Here is a 17,450-nt window from a genome sequence, read left to right on the forward strand (position 1 = left end):
TCTTCTTATATCTTACAAAGGGTTTCGAAAGCGTAGAATTAGTTATTTAAATACAAAATTGATGTAGGTTAGAGTTATCCAATTAAAAAAATAAACTCATATTTGAATTCCTCATTAAAAAATACATAATTTAGACACCCCTCATGTTAGGATTTCCTTTAGATTCAAGTTTTCACATGAGTACGGCCCTCCCTAACAGCGTATTAATTCACTTGCTCCTCAATGCCCACCTGTCTCAGTATTTCATCATGAGACAGTCACACACACACACAGTGACAGGGCTTACTGTTAGCATCACATGGCTAATGTTACCCAACAGTTACTAATGTGTATAATGAGCCAAATGAGCTGTTTTGGTGTCAGTGCCAGTGTGCTGGGAACGTTAAATGGCTTGGTGTCAAATGTAAGCTGCTGCTGCTGCTGCTGTGCTGGCTAGTGCTAACTAGGCAGATAACAGGAGGAGAGCAGCTCACAGACAGCACTGTGTCAAATGGCAGCTACATTGCTGCACAACCCCAGCACCCCCACCATAACAAATAAATTCTAAATCTGTGGTAAACAGTTAATGCTCAGAATTATAGACTCTAAAATCAGGGACAGCATTGCAACTTTTTTTTGTTGCTATTTTTACTTGTCCCCACAATTTCATCGCAAAAAAATGCCTAAAAACTAGGCATGGGCATTTTAAGTAATTTCCAAATTCAAATACTCACATTAAATTGTGAAAGAGTACTCATAAAAAATGTAATGTTAGAATAGACATGTAAATTGGCCAACAACAGAAAAGAAGTGCAATGTGAAATTCATTTATTGAACAATCAGGCTTCAATTAGCCTATTATACTATTATACTAATTCAAAGTTAACATGAGAAAAATTAGCAAACTTTTTGTTGATGCCGTTTATGTTGCATAGGTTAGAGGCAGCAATGAAGGGCCGTCTCTAAGCCACTACCCTCTTGGTCAGTTCAACGTCCGCCTGGTTAGTATGAGCTAACATAACATCTGACACTGAGCCATTAACGGCCCCAACAGCCCCCACCAACACTGAAACGGCTCGACTCTGTCATGAAACCCATTAATAACTAGTAGGTAACATTCGCCATGTAATGCTAACAGTTAGCCCTGTCATGCTGCTCATGATAAACGAAGAGCAAGAGAAGGACAGTGTGGCAAAGAGGTGCTGAGCAAAGCAATACACTACACACAGCTTTACAAAGAAATAAGATTTTATCCATTAAAAAAAAGGTTCACATGTGTAAGGGGCTGCAGTGAGTACTCCATGGTTTGAACTAATATTGATGTCCAAATGAGTACTCGTGTCAATCCCTACTAAAAATACTGCAGCATGCATTGTAGTTTGTTTTTTCTTTCGAAAATCATGGAGGGACAGATTGAATTTTTCTGCTGCCCAGCTCCTCAACCTCTCAGCTGCCCAGTGCTGTGAATCCTTTGCAGCGACCCAAGCCATCTGTCCAGCCCCCAGGCCATCCGCTTGTGGTCTATGGCTCCGCTGATCGCCATCATCCAGGCCATCCATCTCTTTGGATGGCCTGAAATGTTACATTTGCTAAATGAAGGTGGTAGTATGGACACTACAAAAGCTTTTGTGCTTGCACAGATTATTAGTTTGAAATCAGAGTGTTATGAATAATGGCTTCTTTTTGTCTGGACAAGGTTTCAGGAGTCAGAGTATTTATAAAGCTATGAAATTTGCATCACCTGGCCTTTCCTAATGATAACTGTGAACAAGCCATAGTCCTAACAAGCTAATGAAGGTCTGAGACCCTGGTAAAAGTTGTCTAAGAGCTCTAATGTCTTGGGGTGCCCAAACATTTGCATGGTGCTCATTTTCCTTTTTTAAAGAGGCAACAGATAGCATCTTTTCCTATATATATCATTATGAAAATAATGTGGCTTGTGTGACATGACTAGTCGCTCATTTGGGCCTTATTCATCTATATTGATCCATGCCTCATAATAATTTGTACGTCATTCTGACAGTATTTAGTTTTAGTTTCATTTTTGATTGTGAATGTGTTAATATTGATAACTAATGATATTGTGTTTCAAAGAGGAGTACAGATAGGTGACGTAAGCCACGCCTGTGTGGGTCAACTGTTCGCTGCTCTGTTAGTAATGTCTCGGGGATCCAGCAGGGGGAGCGCGCATCTCTTCCTCACTCATTACAGACGAGTGAAGGGGAGAGCTGCATGTGTGTCACATTCATTCTTCTCCCGTCACTATTCCCCTTGTTTAAGGGCACAACATTTGGAGGCACGAACATCTGGAGCAACGAGCTCCAGATTTCGGGACCAGGAAAAGAACATGTGACTGTTAAAACTCAAACTCAATTAATTTCTCATGTCATGAAGTACCTTGAACAGAGAGAATTAGCCGACCTAGAGGATGAGGGCATGTCAGACCTGCTTAATGTTCAGGACATCATAGACAAAACCCAAATGACAACAGATCTGAATGAATACGAAATCCTAAATAAAACTGATGAACAGGAAAATCTCCAGAAAGAGGTGGAGGCACTGAGGCTGTCATTACAAGAAAAAGAGAGTGCAATGCATAGCCTAATGAATACAAGCATGAACCTTCCAGCAAAGAACATGTCCCTTGCACCCTCTAATAGCTCCATGTGTTGCAAAGATCTGAAGATATCAGGCCTGATAGGCGAGCCAGGGCAAAAAGATAGGCTAACCTTTTCTAGTCTGGCTAGACAACTTGAAAGTGGACTTAGCAAAGGCTATCCAGAGTCCGAGATCATTGATGCTGTAATCCGTGCCATCACACCCGGTCTACAGTTATGGAGTTACCTTGAGGGCAAAGACAAATTGACTCTACCAGCTCTTCGCAGGATTCTCAGGTGTCATTACCAGGAGAGAGGCACCACAGAGCTATATAAACAACTCACTTCTGAGGTCCAGAGCAGTAAAGAGACCCCCCAGAATTTCCTGATAAGGCAAAAAATTCGGTTTGCCTCTCAGGAAGATGACTCAGCGTTAAAATATGACCCAGCACTAGTCCAGAGTCTATTCATGCATACTGTGTTAACTGGCCTGCAGAATGACAATATTAAAAGTGACCTGCAACCTTACCTCCTCCAGAGGAACACTTCGATGAGCTGCTGCTGGAGAAACTGAACATTGCGTGCACCAATGAAAAGGAGAGACAAGACAAAAAGAAACATGCTGCTCCATCACGAGTGACTAGTGTGAATACAGTCCAGTCAGGTGAAGTTCCGGTGGAAAAGAAAAATGCCACTCAGCAAAACACAGCCACCCTGCCCCCTGGTCTGCTGTCTGAAATGAAAGAGATGCGCTCTGACATGGTGCTGTTGAAAAACTTGAAAGCTGAGATCTCCCAAATCAGAGAAACCATCCAAAAGTCCACGCCCACACCCCCACAGTATCCCCCAGCAAGTAGAGAACCAGAAAATGTGTCTGCCCCTTATCCAGTGTTTTCACACCCCCAGTTCCCACCTTATATGACTGAATCAAATGCCATGCCATTTTACCACCAGCAGTCACCAGCAGCAGTGCAGGAGTACAGACCACCATTCGGCCCTGGACGGGTGAGGGAAACAGCTCAGTTTCAACAAAGATTTGCACCACAACGATACTACCCAGCACCACGCCCTTTAAACTGAGAGTGGTTGCTCCCACGGGACATGGGGCAACCAGCAATATTGATAAGTCCCAATTTTGTGCAGCTTGTAAAGAAGAGAGGAAGTGAATCGCTAAAATGTTGTTCAATTTGTAAAACAACACTATACTGCTCAAAAGAATGTCAGGGAACCCATTGGCCTGTACACAAAAGACACTGTAAGCCATACATGTGTTCAGGTATTAAGAATAAGACAACACAGCCATGTGGGAAAATTAAGTGCAAAGAAAATAGTGCTCAGAGAAAATACCTAGTGTAAGGGAGTTGGTGGGGAAGAAGTGTCTCATCAGATGTTTCCTGCACAAACAGAAGGTTCAGGCACTCTGGGATACAGGTTCACAGGTTTGTGCTATAGATGAGGTATGGAAAGCAAGCTACTTGTCTGATGTGCCACTAAGAGACATAGCAGAAATTATTGATCCACTTGACCCTGTACGAATCGAAGCAGCTAATGGGACAGAAATGCCATACATTGGTTGGCTAGAAGTATCCTTTAGGCTTACTGCTAGTGATGATGAGTTGCTAATACCCATGCTAGTGCTTAAGGTTAACCAACAACAATGTCCTATTATTGGCTTTAATGTTATTGAGCGCCTTGTGCTTGATAGTTTGCAAGAGCAGACAAAACATGAGGACAAAGAGAAACTTGTGAAGGCAGTAAAAATGGCTTTTCCTCATCTTAGGAAGAACAAAGCAAAAACCTTCATTAGAGCAGTGAGTGTAGGGCAGATGTGTGACTATAATGTAAGGACAGCTAATGAGAGGATCAGTGTGCCCAAACGTAGCTCCATCCAAGTTGAGTATCGAGTACAGACCACACCTTTTAGAGAGGACAAGACTCTGACTTTTGAGCCTCATGAGAACCCACAGTGGCCTGAAGGACTGGAGTTTTGTGATACGCTTGTGTCAGTGAAAGCAGGCATTGCCCCAAGATTTATTGTTAGTGTGTGCAAAATCCTACAAGTCATGACATCATGCTGGCAGGAAGGACTTTTATTGGAACTGTACAGTCAGTCAGGTCTGTGTATCATGCAAAAATATTTAAAACAGATCACACACCAGCTGCATCCATCCATCATGTCCAAGCCCAGAGCTCCAGTGGAAGCACCCTTGCTCACTAACAGTGGGATCTGCCTGTTGATTTGACTCACCTTGATGAACACCAGAGACAAATAGCCCTCCAAATGTTAAGAGAAGAGTCACAGTCATTCTCCAGATCTGATGATGACATAGGCTGTGTGGGAAATCTGCAAATGAACATTTCACTAAGAGATACTGAGCCGGTGTCAAAAACATACCTCTCTGTTCCAAAACCTTTATACAAGGAAATGAAAGACTACTTACAAGACTTGATAGCGCAAGGGTGGGTTGAGAAATCTACCTCTTCCTACTCCTCCCCAGTCGTCTGCGTGAGAAAAAAAGATGGGACTCTGCGCTTATGCATCGACTACAGGGAGTTAAACAAGAAAACTCATCCCGATCACCACCCCATACCCAGGGTACAGGACATTATGGACAATCTGGGTGGAAACACCCTCTTTTCACTGCTGGACCAGGGAAAGGCATACCACCAGGGGTTCATGGCCAAAGACAGTAGGCATTTAACAGCTTTTGTGACTCCCTGGGGCCTGTATGAGTGGGTCCGAATTCCGTTTTGACTCATGAATGCACCGGCAGCATTCCAGCGCTGCATGGAGGAGTGCTTGGAAGGATTAAGAGATGAAATATGTGTGCATATCTTGATGATGTACTTGTGTTTAGCAGGACATTTGAGGATCATGTTGATGATGTGAGGAGAGTGCTGCAACGGCTGCGGGAGCATGGGATAAAACTGAAACCCAGAAAGTGTGACCTGTTCAAAGCAGAAGTACAGTATCTTGGGAGGATCGTGTCTGCTGATGGAAGCAGGATAGACCCTGCCGATACTGCTGCAGTAAGGGCCCTGAAAAGTAAATATCCAGGTACTGTTGGCGAGGTAAGAGCGATCAGCGGCAGCGGCAGATTTTTTACGTATTGCCAGCCCCTTATATGACCTGCTCAAAGCACCTGTAGAAAGTGAGACCCTGCAAAACAAAAAGAGAAAGTGGCAAACAAAACGAAACAGCAGAGGGATTCCATCAAACACACCCATTGACTGGACTGACATACATCAGTTAATCTTAGAACAGTTGATAGACTGTCTCATTCAGCCTCCTGTACTAGGTTTCCCAGAGTTTTCGCAGCCATTCATCCTCCACACGGATGCTTCTAATCAAGGACTAGGTGCAGTATTGTACCAAAGGCAGAATGGAAAGCTCCGCGTGATTGTTTATGGCTCCCGTACTTTAACTGCTGCAGAGAAAACTATCATTTGCATTCAGGCAAATTAGAGTTTCTAGCCCTGAAATTGGTGATCACAGAGAAATTTTGTGACTACCTATATTATGCACCATTCTTCACCGTCTACAGTGACAATAATCCTCTCACCTATGTACTATTCACGGCCAAACTGAATGCAACAGGGTGCCGGTGGGTGGCAGAACTGGCAGATTTCCATTTCATGATCAAATACCATCCTGGCAAGGAAAATGTTGATGCAGATAGTCTGTCCAGAATGCCTTTGGATGTGGAAACATTTATGAGAGAGTGTTCGGAGGAAATGTCAAATGATGTGATTGGAGCAGCTATGCAAGCAGTGGAAAATCAAAATGAATCCGTTTCTTGGTCTATGGGTGTCTCAGTGAAATGTGCAGCGCTAGCTACAGAAACATCCATCATCCCACTAACAACAGGACAAATCAAACATGACCAGAGAAATTATCCCACTGTTGGACCAGTAATTCAGTACAAACTGGCAGACAAAAAACCATCAGGTCCAGAACTCAAACAACACAGCTCACAGGTCACATGTCTCCTTAGAGAGTGGGATAAGCTGGAGATAAATGAGAGTGGGGTGTTGTACAGAAAAACTGCAAACCGAAAACAGCTTGTGCTTCCAGAAAAACACAAAAGTATAGTGTTAAAAGAACTCCATGACGAGATGGGTCATCAAGGTGCAGACAGGACTACATCACTGATACGGGACCGGTTTTACTGGCCATATATGCAGCGAGAGGTAGAGGAATATGTCACAAGAAAATGTGTGTGCCTCAAACACAAGAAGCCAAGATGACGGGTGAAGGTGAGAGCTGCATGTGTGTCACATTCATTCTTCTCCCGTCACTATTCCCCTTGTTTAAGGGCACAACACTTGCACATGGTAGTGGCCACAGTAAAATTAGACTATCAGCGTTTACATAGGTTACTAGTGGCTTTGCAATCTTTGTAATAAGCTTCTGCCACCGGTGCCGAAATTTTGTGGAAAAAATCTGCTTTACGACAGGAAACGCGTTATGTATTGCGAAATTGGTCGGTTAGCCAATCAGGGACTGGAGCGAGTCCTTATGAGGAGTTGGGCATGAGATAGTTGAGTCAGGAGCACAATGGCAGACGGACAAAGTTTAGAAACAAGTGAAAAACGGCCTAGCAAAAGAAAATGAGCTCCTCTGTCTGAGGAGGCAAAGAAGAGCAAAAGGGAGAGTGATAAAAGAAGAGGAAAAACAAGAGTAAACCTCAGTCAGGCATTCAAGAGATGGAGGGAGCTCCGTGACCAAAGAGGCTTCAAAACCGATGTCCAGCTAGCTTTCTTTCTAATGGATCAGTAAGTAACACGGCTAAATGTTAGCTAGATGAGAGAGGACTGTACTGTACTGGCTGCTAGTTAATTCCTAGCTGGCCAGCATCGCAAATCGCCGCAACCAGGGACCGGGTAGCGAGTGTTGGTTGGCTGACATCCTCCTTGACATTCTACGGCAGCCCTTGGACAGTGATACCCCCCCCCCCCCCGTATAAAACAAAAAAACAAAACAAAAAAACCACGAATCTTATCTGTTACCTCTTTAAGTAAATAAAATTTTGATCAGGGGTCCCCAAAAGAAGATTATTGGTCCCTGTAAAAATTCTTCTCCATCCTGACAGTTAATCAGTGCCTTCCTAGACTGATTACACTGTAATGCCTGGTTCACACTACACAGTATCAGCCCGATTATAGTCCGATGTAGCGTCGTACGGTGTTGACTCGGATCGTGAACGTCATATGCGATAATCCATCGTTTCATCTCGTGTAGTGTGTCGTAGTATATGACAACCGACACCACGTCTAGGACGCCTCTGTCTAGCATGTTTGATTTTTTTTTTTTTTTTTTTTTTTGTCGTTCACGACTGCTCCCGTCACAGCTGTCACTTTGACCAATAGGAACACAGAGTGATCTGCTGCTGCAGACAACTGTATGACAACAACAACCCAGCATTTTTAATATTTCCTCTAGGGATGTTACCACACAGAGTAAAAAGGGAAAATGATGGTGTGAAACAAGAGAGGCACTTAATCAATTGCTGAGTACTGCCATTAGCATCAAGCTAGCAAACAATGTAATTTCTTCATAATGGAGGATAGTAATTCAATTAAAATATAGCAGCGGGACTTTTACTCACCGCAACTGCAGAGGCTACCAGCTTCATTTGCAACAGACTACATTATAAACAGGCCGTTATTTATTAATCCCTCTGTATTTTTATATTTTTACTTTACTTTTTAGTTAGTACAATAACATTTTGGCTGGCACATGAACAGACACAGTGACTGGAGCAATAGTGACAATGATGAGAATAGAACAAGAATAACCCCATGACATCACACATCACACAAAGACGACATAGAATGATTGGTATGGATGATCATGTAGTCTGTCATGTCTGTCGGCCAAGTCACAGCACGATTTCATGACTCCACAATCGTGTAATGTGAAATAGTGACTGTCAGAACAGACAGAAATGTCGTGTAGTGTGAACCAGGCATTAGACTAACCAACTGGGTGGTTATGAAATCCCTGTTTGTGAAAATGATTACAGCACATACACATGTGGTTAAGACTTTTTGTTTTATTTGGTGTCTTACGGTGAAAACATGGAAAAACTCAGCAGACACAGTCCAATCATTCTTCTTATTCTCTCCATCTCGTCTGTAATATAACCCTCTGCCATGACATAGTACATTATACTTCAGGAGTTCAATGCCAGTCCATTGTGAGGGACGTCCCTTATTAGCACTTGGATTTGGACAGTAAGCACTTTGTAGCTCATGTGTGGAGGTAAAGAGTTAACTGAGATATACAATCAAGCATATTTGAAACATGTGGGACACCACTCATTCACACTGATAATGGAGTCCAGATCAAATAAAACTGACTGCCTCCACCACAGACACTGAGACCAGGGCAGAACACACATTTCTGTGGGTTAGAAAATGTGGCTTCAGACATCTGTAAATTTGTTTTTCTCCACTCTGTGGATGACTGATAAAACACAAAAATAATTCAGCCAGCTCCTTAAAGATTGCTTTTGCTTGTCTCCCTTTCTGGTAGGTTTGTGTATGTGTGTGTGTTTCTGTGTCAAAATCTAGGCAACACACCCCATTGGCCCCAAGTTTATCCAGGCTTTGGAGGACTGATCCAGCTCCTCTTATTCAGTCTTGATAGGAAGCTGTTTGAAATGGGACACAGCTTTGAACAGATAAGGCTGGTGTTATTTAATTATTTTTCTTATTGTGGCATAAAGACCATAATCAATACTGTGTTAGTCCATCCAATACTTTCTGGTTCCTAATGAAGACATATATAGTTTCATTTTAAAAAAGGCTCAGTAATTTCCTAAAATAGGTGGTCACTGTAGTTTTTATCAAATGTTACTTAAACTCGAAGAAATAGTGCACTTGTTGAGAACTATTGTCGACAGTGGATTAATCCACATTTGGTGTTCTGGTCTTGTCTCTAATAGTTTTTGGACAACAATGGAGCTCTATGGCACAGAGGAAAAAGATACATCAAGTGTTGGGTACACTCACAATACATGCTAGTAGGATACATTTATTGCTGGTTTGGGTCTGCGCATAGAATTTGATAACCATAAGAAAAATGTAGAATATCACCAACCTTATCATTTAACAGGGCTGTTAGCATAGGCAGTGATAGCCACCATGGCTGAACAGACAGAGGAGGGCACCACCTGCAGGAGCTTAATCAACAAAACATTCCAAGGCAAAAGACGTCATGCTACTGGCCACACAGTTAAGACTGGCAAATCATTTTTGGCTGGGAGGTACAGTGCAAAAACAGCACAGCACTGAATGCTGAGCACCAAAGACGGCAACAATAAGAAAAAAGAAATCTTAAGGCCCAGTCACACCAGAAGGTGGCATAGCAAAGTTCATTGCATGTCCTTGTAAAATAGGTAGTGCTATAAGCTTGGTGACACAGTGAGTGTTTGCAGGATGAGTTTACAAACTACAGTAGCTGGCAAGCTAACTCATGGATGTGTCAACGGACCTGGATGATGTGAAGAGTAAGCCTTGCTGCCAGTTTGCCTGAGTGGCCAGCCGTGGTGCTGCAGCAAAAAATCACTGACATGCTAGCCAGAAAAAATGATGGCACTAGTCAGTCATACTAGCTTGCCTGAACTAGCTTAATGGCTAACCAGATTAGTTTAGCTAGCTAGTTAAATTGGTTGCTATTGGGACAGTAGGTTTACACAACTTGTTCATAAGATATATTTGTACCTTCAACTTTTGTCTCATGAGCAGTGTAGTGGAGGGTACATGCAGGTATATGGGGTATAACCACCTCTTTTCTGGCCATTGAGAGTATACCCACATATCAGCCAAAAAGCTACTGGAATATATAGAGGAGCATACCAGTCCCCTAGGAAGTGCACCATGCTTTGAAGCCAGAGTTTGGCAGTGGCCAAACCATGGATATATAAAGAGAACTGGATACAGCATTGGAGGCGAGGCCCCATTCAGTCCCATGTAAGCTGCTCAGTGGCTCCAACTGCAGCCAAGTGGGTAACTTCCGTCAGCTGAGCGGCTGTCTTCTGGTGTAGGCAGCCCCTAACTTGAATTGGAATAAAATGATTTAATTGTACAACTCTTCCAGACTTTGGAAATGTTATCGGACCGAATGGATCAAATTCTGATAGTGAAACAGATTATTTCACAGAGGTTGAGATCCTCAAAAAAATGTGTGATTTACAGACGTCTCTTTTGTGACATAAGTCTATAGGAAAAATTCTTTTTGGGCCCTGTGGCATCATGTGACAGACCTGCTCATTGTTATTTCACTTTTGGTCACTATGTAAAATTGGCATCAAAGCCTGGCGCTGTTCCTGGGTGGCTTGGGCCAAACAGTGGAATTACGCCATCCTGTAATGCCCTGCAGCCCCCAACTACTTTTCCCCAAGTCTCTAGTGTGCTTGCTCCATGGGCTGATCATCCAGGCAATTTTGTACGCGGCAGTTGAAACATTTTGGCTTCATGCGCCACTGAGCAACTATCATAAGAATGAAGGCCCTCCCTTCAATGCTGTATCCAGTTCTTTTTATACATCCATGGAGTATACCCACCTCCCCCTGGATAATCTACCCATCTACCTAGTAGTACAACCACCTCATCAACTACCGCTACATCACTGATCATAAGTAGATAAAATCCTTGCCTCTTTTGTCGAGCAGTTTATACTCTGACAGAGGAGTTAATATAAAAGTGGAACACAGGTAATAATGATAGCTTCTTTTGTTTTAGCCTCTCTGGCTCTTCATTCCTTCAAAGATCACCATGACAATTCACAATTGTTTAAAGGTTCAGAAGATAACTTTTATAAAAATAACTTTGTGATATATTTGCTGAAACTGTCACTATATCCTGACAATAGCACATGATACAGATAATCTGTGACAAATCATGTTTATCTGGTTCCCCATAGTGCTGCTAATGGCATTTGCAAGAATCCACCATGCCTGAAAGAAATCAATCAATAAGAGCAAGGAGTAGTCTCTAATGCCATGTTAATCACTGCTCATGTAAGTTCAAAATTTAACTTGCCACAAAAGATTTGTGCAGATTTACTTTGACCCCACGAGCTTGTACACCCATTTCGCAGTTGAAATTAAAAAAAATTTCGCCACCAATTTGTTTTATTGCTGAGGTGACTGGGCCTTTACAGATAACAACTTTGACCAACTCTAATTTCTCAATTTCAAATTTCAAACTGGTTTTACACTGATATTGTTCTTGATAGGATTCTAGAGATCAGACAATGCTCTTTGTTATACATGGCAGATAGGACTGGCTACAAGGTGTGCACTGTATTTTTGTGGGTGTGTTTAGTCACTGGAGGTGACAGTAGACAGTACAGTGTGTGGGGACAGCATTGAGATTTTGGTGTCACTGGTTCCCTGGTTTCCCTTTAAGCTTGACAGCAGCAGAGGTTTTAGTACGGCTGGGTGGCTGAGGGGCGGAGGAAAGACAACCCGAACCTCATGGGACTAAGAAAGTAAAAGGCACTTCAAAAAATTGTAACAAATTCCAGTGTTACTAGATAGAATATATATATATATATATATATATGTATAGATATATACTGTATGTATACACAGGCAATGTCATATACGGAGGAATGCAAAGACAGAGTATAAACACTTTGAATACATATATATATATATGTGTGTGTATATATATATATATATATATATATATATATATACACACACACATCCATATATATACGTGTGTGTGTGTGTGTGTGTGTGTGTGTGTGTGTTATATGTAATAATATATAGGTAACCTTTGTTGATCGTAGCTGGCAATAAAAGAAGGGGATAGATGTGATAAAGCGCATTGTGGTTTTTAGGTTTGTTGAGGTTTTTGTGAGGGCAAAACTCGTGGCAATAGGTTTCAGTTGCTGTGCACAAACTGAAGAGTTGCATAGGCAAGAAAACAAGTAGTTCCTAATCACTCAGTTCTGATCATTAAAAGTGGTACATCAGAAAGAAACAATCAAATACAACATAAAAAGTAAAGTGAGGAAGTGTGTTCCTATCCAAATAGATAGAACAGATTGCTTTAACTTCCATGAAGCAAAAAAAAAAAATAGTGTTATTTTTCCCCCTCATTATCAAAGAAGCAAGAGTCAGTTCAAAGTCAGCAGCTTATTTAGGCAGGGCATGATGGAATGGTATGTGTGTTACTAGACTGCATTTGCAGTGCATGTGTACATGTATGTCCAGGAAGCTGAGGGCTGGCACAGCTGCTGTGTGCTGACCCTACAGTTGGGTATCCTGGTACTGGTAGGAGTTGGCGGTGTAGTATCCCGGCACTGTCTCCTCCTCGGCCTCCTCCTCACTGGGGTAGAAGGGACGTCCCTCCTTGGAGGATGGAGCAGTCTGGGGTTCAGGACGGGAGCTGGAGCTGGAAGGACACAGAAAATTCATTTTCAGTTCAAGGTGTGCTTCACTAGAATTGGCAGCACCATTTATATCAGCCTTGACAGTGAAGTTGGTCCATCACTTTTGTCCAGGCATAACAACTATTAGATGAATTGCCATGAAATAATGTACAGGCATTCATGGTTCCCTGATGATGTATCCTAATGACTGTAATGATCACTGACTTTTCATCTAGTGCCCCCACGACACTGAGAGTTTTGGTTTTATGTGAAATATGTTGACAACTATTGGATAGATTGCTGTGAACTTTGCAACAGATATTTAAGGGCCCCAGAGGATACATTCTAATTTGCTGATTCCCTGACATTCTCTAATGACATTCTATAATAGTGGTATGTTTTACAGTGATTTATAGTTAACTGTCAAGCTGCTTCCCATATGTTGTATTGAAGGCAGCACAGCCTTCCTTGCTGGGGCTGCAAAAGACATTCCCTGCCTAGTAAACAACTAAATCATTCAAACTCCACTTCTCTTGTTTATGATGCAGGTTGTCATGAATTTGTGGCCTCTCAGCCTCAACCAAGATGACCCTGATGACATCACTTATTTACTCAGACTGACAAAGCTCCTCCAGACTAGAGCTTAGATCGGGCCCAAAAAATGCAGCCCGTGCACGTTGTGTCCGGGACCGGCCCGGCCCGTCCAGTTAACTGTAATTATGGGCCTGAGCCTGATTTAAACCCGGCATTTTTCAATAAGTTGGCTGTTATAATTAAGAGTGCCTGAGAACACACGAGAGCGTGTTAGTGCCGCGGAAGTCCTGCGAGTGTACTCGCAGGCGCTTGACTGTCCACACAGGCAGCACATTTCTCCTGCGCTCTCCGCGCCGGTTTAACCGACTCCACTCGTCTGTTCCTGTCAGTACTTGTTTTTTCACTTCAACAGGTCATTTTAAACAAAAAACACAATTCTCGTCATTTGAATGACAGAAATATAGGATCTTAACTTTATGTGTCATACAAAGTGTGGTTTAATTTTACTTTTTATAATACATAGCCTTAACATTTCATTATCAAATCATAGCTTTAAAAAAAAACAAAAAAAAAAACGTCATATCTGACCGGGCCTGGCCCGGTCAGAGGGGGGCAGGGATCCCGGCCCGACCCAGCTTGGGCCCACGGGCTCGGTCGGGCCAGGCTCGGGCAGAGAATCTAAGCTCTACTCCAGACCCAGGGAAGACATTATACAACCATTTTCACAGGTTTGTGTGGTACTCCTCATGATGACGATGTAAACCGGTATCCTTTTTAATGTACTCTGCAGTATACTGCACTAACAATTTATTCTCCAGTACATTTCATATTAATATATTAAATGCATGCCAGGACCTTAGATCTGCTTACTATGCAACATAAAGTTATAATCCTTAAGATTTTCATGGAAATCAACCTCTATTTTTGATATTATTTATGTGCAGCATTTTTCATAATAGCCATTCAATTTTTACTGAGTCCTGGCAGTGTGTGCATGACATCAGATGGAGGTTGCTCATCTTATGATAGAAAAAGGCAGATTGCTGACTGATTTCTTTATAAAAACCTACGTGGCTGCCCTGTAAACAGATACGTCAACTACTCTGTTGTTTTTCTGACAAAGTGGCTGCTCAAAGAGTACTACCGGCAACCACAAGTGTCTCCAAGTCAACCAGGACAAAATTTTAAGGGCTATAACTTTAAAGACAGTTAGTAATCTGTAGTCTGTTACTTCTGTGGTCTTTAATACTGTCATCTGATCAGCGTTCTTTCCCTTTGGAATTTTCTCAAACAATTCAAGCCTGTCAGGCTGCATGATCAGTGACATCTTGTAAATTGGGAGGTTAGCAAACATAGCGGAGACACAAACATGCTGACAAACACACTCACAGCAGAGCTCGGAAACAGTCGTATGGCAGTAGTGAGCCTACCCGATAGGCTGTGGACGACTGTGATCCAGCTTGGGTGTCTTCAGAGGAACAGCATAGATGTCTGGGTGCTTCTGAGCAATTTCCAACTGGAAACACAGATTAGTTGATTAAAGTCTATTATGATTGGTATCCAAACTAACATGCAGTTTCAGATTGGAACACAACTTTACAAAAAAATAATAATAATAATAATACAAAAATACATTTTACTTTAAGAACTAAACAAAATTATGCAAGAAAGAAGAAGGAACTGTTGAGGACACAACATCTATGACAACATCTTTTTCCCATTGGATATTTAAAACTTTCTCATAACTTTTCCATATTTTTTTTTTTTACCCCAGTTCTATAACTTTATTAAAGTAGTTTAAAATGGATAGGCCTATATAGAGATATATGGGGATAAAGTAACCACACACCCAGGTATTTGCTGATTAGCAAACTGCTAGCACTTGCTATCTTTACTTGCTCATTAGATGTTAGACAAAACATCAAAGCCAAACCTCGTTTTTGGGGGGGATAGGAAACCAAAGCTCACATGTAAATGCAATTTGACTTATGCCTGGGTTATAGTTTTGAAAAAGTTTTATTTTTTATTTTTTTATTTTACTACCTTACAGTGGCATGAAAAAGTTTGGGCACCCTTGGTCAAAATTTTGTTTACTGTGTGAGTAGTTAATTAAGTAGAAGATGAACTGATCTCCAAAAGGCATGAAGTTTAAGATAAAACATGCTTTTCAACATTTTAAGCAAGATTAGTGTATTATTTTTGTTCTGTACAATTTTAGAGTGAAAAAAGGAAAGAGGCACCATGCAAAAGTTTGGGCACTCCAAGACATTTGAGCTCTCAGATAACTTTTACCAGGGTCTCAGACCATCATTAGCTTGTTAGGGCTATGGCTTGTTTACAGTCATCGTTAGGAAAGGTCAGATAATGCAAATTTCAAAGCTTTATAAACACTGTGACTCCTGAAACCTTGTCCCAACAATCAGCAGCCATGGGCTCCTCTAAACAGCTGCCTAGAACTCTGAAAACTAAAATAACTGATGCCCACAAAGCAGGAGAAGGCGAAAAGAAAATAGCAAAGTGTTTTCAGGTAGCTGTTTCCTTAGTTCGTAATGTAATTTAGAATTGGCAGTTAACAGAAACTGTGGAGGTCAAGTTGAGGTCTGGAAGACCAAGAAAACATTCTGAGAGAGCTGCTTGTAAGATTGCTCAAAATATGAATCAAAACACCTGTTTGATTGCAAAAGACCTGCAGGAAGATTTATCAGACTCTGGAGTGGTGGTGCACTGTTCTACTGTGCAGTGACACCTGTACAAATATGACCTTCATGGAAGAATATTCAGAAGAAAACCTTTCCCGTGTCCTCACCACAAAATTCAGCATCAGAAGTTTGCAAAGGAACATCTAAACAAGCCTGATACTTTCTGGAAACAAGTCCTGTGGACGGATGAAGTTAAAACAGAACTTCTTCGACACAAAGGTTTGTTTGGAGAAAAAAGAGTGCAGACTTTCATAAAAAGAACACCTGATCAACTGTTTGGGGTGAATCGATAATGCTTTGTGCTTGTGTTGCAGCCAGTGACACAGGGAACATTTCACAGGTAGAGGGAAGAATGAACTAAATTACATTCCAGCAAATTCTGGAAGCAAACATCACAGCATCTGTAAAAAAGCTGAAGATGAAGAGAGGATGGCTTCTGTAACAGGACAAAGATCCTAAACACACCTCAAAAATCCACAATGGACTACCTCAAGAGGCGCAAGCTGAAGGTTTTGCCATGGCCCTCACAGTCCCCTGACCTAAACATCATTAAAAATCTGTGGATAGACTTCAGAAGAGCAAGACGGTCAACATGCAAGACGGTCAAAGAATCTCACAGAACTAGAAGCCTTTTGCAATGAAGAATGGGTGAAAATTCCCAAAACAAGAACTGAAAGACTTGTTGCTGGGTACAAAAAGCATTTACAATCTGTGATACTTACCAAAGGGGGCACTACTAAGCACTGACCATGCAGGGTGCCCAAACTTTAGCTTCAGGCTCTTTTCCTTTTTTGTCATTTTGAAAATTTGAAAGATTAAAATTAAAAAATAATCTTGCTTAAAATATTGAAGAAATGTGTCATCTTCAACTTCATGCCTTTTGGAAATCAGGTCATCTTTTACTTACTTAACTCCTCATAGTAAATGAAATTTTAACCAAGAGTGCCGCAAACTTTTGTATGCTCCGCTTGAGCAGAGTTCAAACACACGTTAGTGCCCAAATATGTTACTCGTCCATTCACGAGACTGTTTGTACTTACATGTTTTAAATCAAAATGCTGTAGTAAAAATGAATGTGTTTGGTAAGTACAGAGCATGCAACTGTATAAATGAGACCTGGATTACACTGAAGGAGTTGTGTGAGACTGTGTAAACAGATGTAGTTTTGCTGTTGCTAGAGGTCCCTTTTTACTTCAATTCATGAAAAATGTCGGTTGATGATTTACTGATTCGTTGAATTATATAAATCAT

At 41.6% G+C, this 17,450-nt stretch overlaps 1 protein-coding gene across 3 annotated transcripts in view; it reads right to left on the reverse strand.

Annotated features, from left to right (window-relative positions):
- Nucleotides 1-8,618: 8,618 nt before the first annotated feature.
- Nucleotides 8,619-17,450, reverse strand: part of LOC125890941 (tight junction protein ZO-2-like) — a 133,317-nt gene continuing 124,485 nt past the window's right edge. For 2 of the 3 annotated variants that reach the window (XM_049579869.1, XM_049579868.1), the window contains exons 22-23: nucleotides 14,931-15,016; nucleotides 8,619-12,989 (exon numbers count right to left, since the gene is read on the reverse strand). In XM_049579869.1, coding sequence (XP_049435826.1) covers nucleotides 12,845-12,989; nucleotides 14,931-15,016 — 231 coding nt within the window. In that variant the 3' untranslated portion in view covers nucleotides 8,619-12,844. Of the gene's footprint in view, nucleotides 12,990-14,889; nucleotides 15,017-17,450 lie in introns of all 3 variants that reach the window. The other variant, XM_049579870.1, reaches the window with a different exon arrangement.

Source organism: Epinephelus fuscoguttatus, linkage group LG6, assembly GCF_011397635.1.
Source record: "Epinephelus fuscoguttatus linkage group LG6, E.fuscoguttatus.final_Chr_v1".
NCBI lineage: Eukaryota > Metazoa > Chordata > Actinopteri > Perciformes > Serranidae > Epinephelus > Epinephelus fuscoguttatus.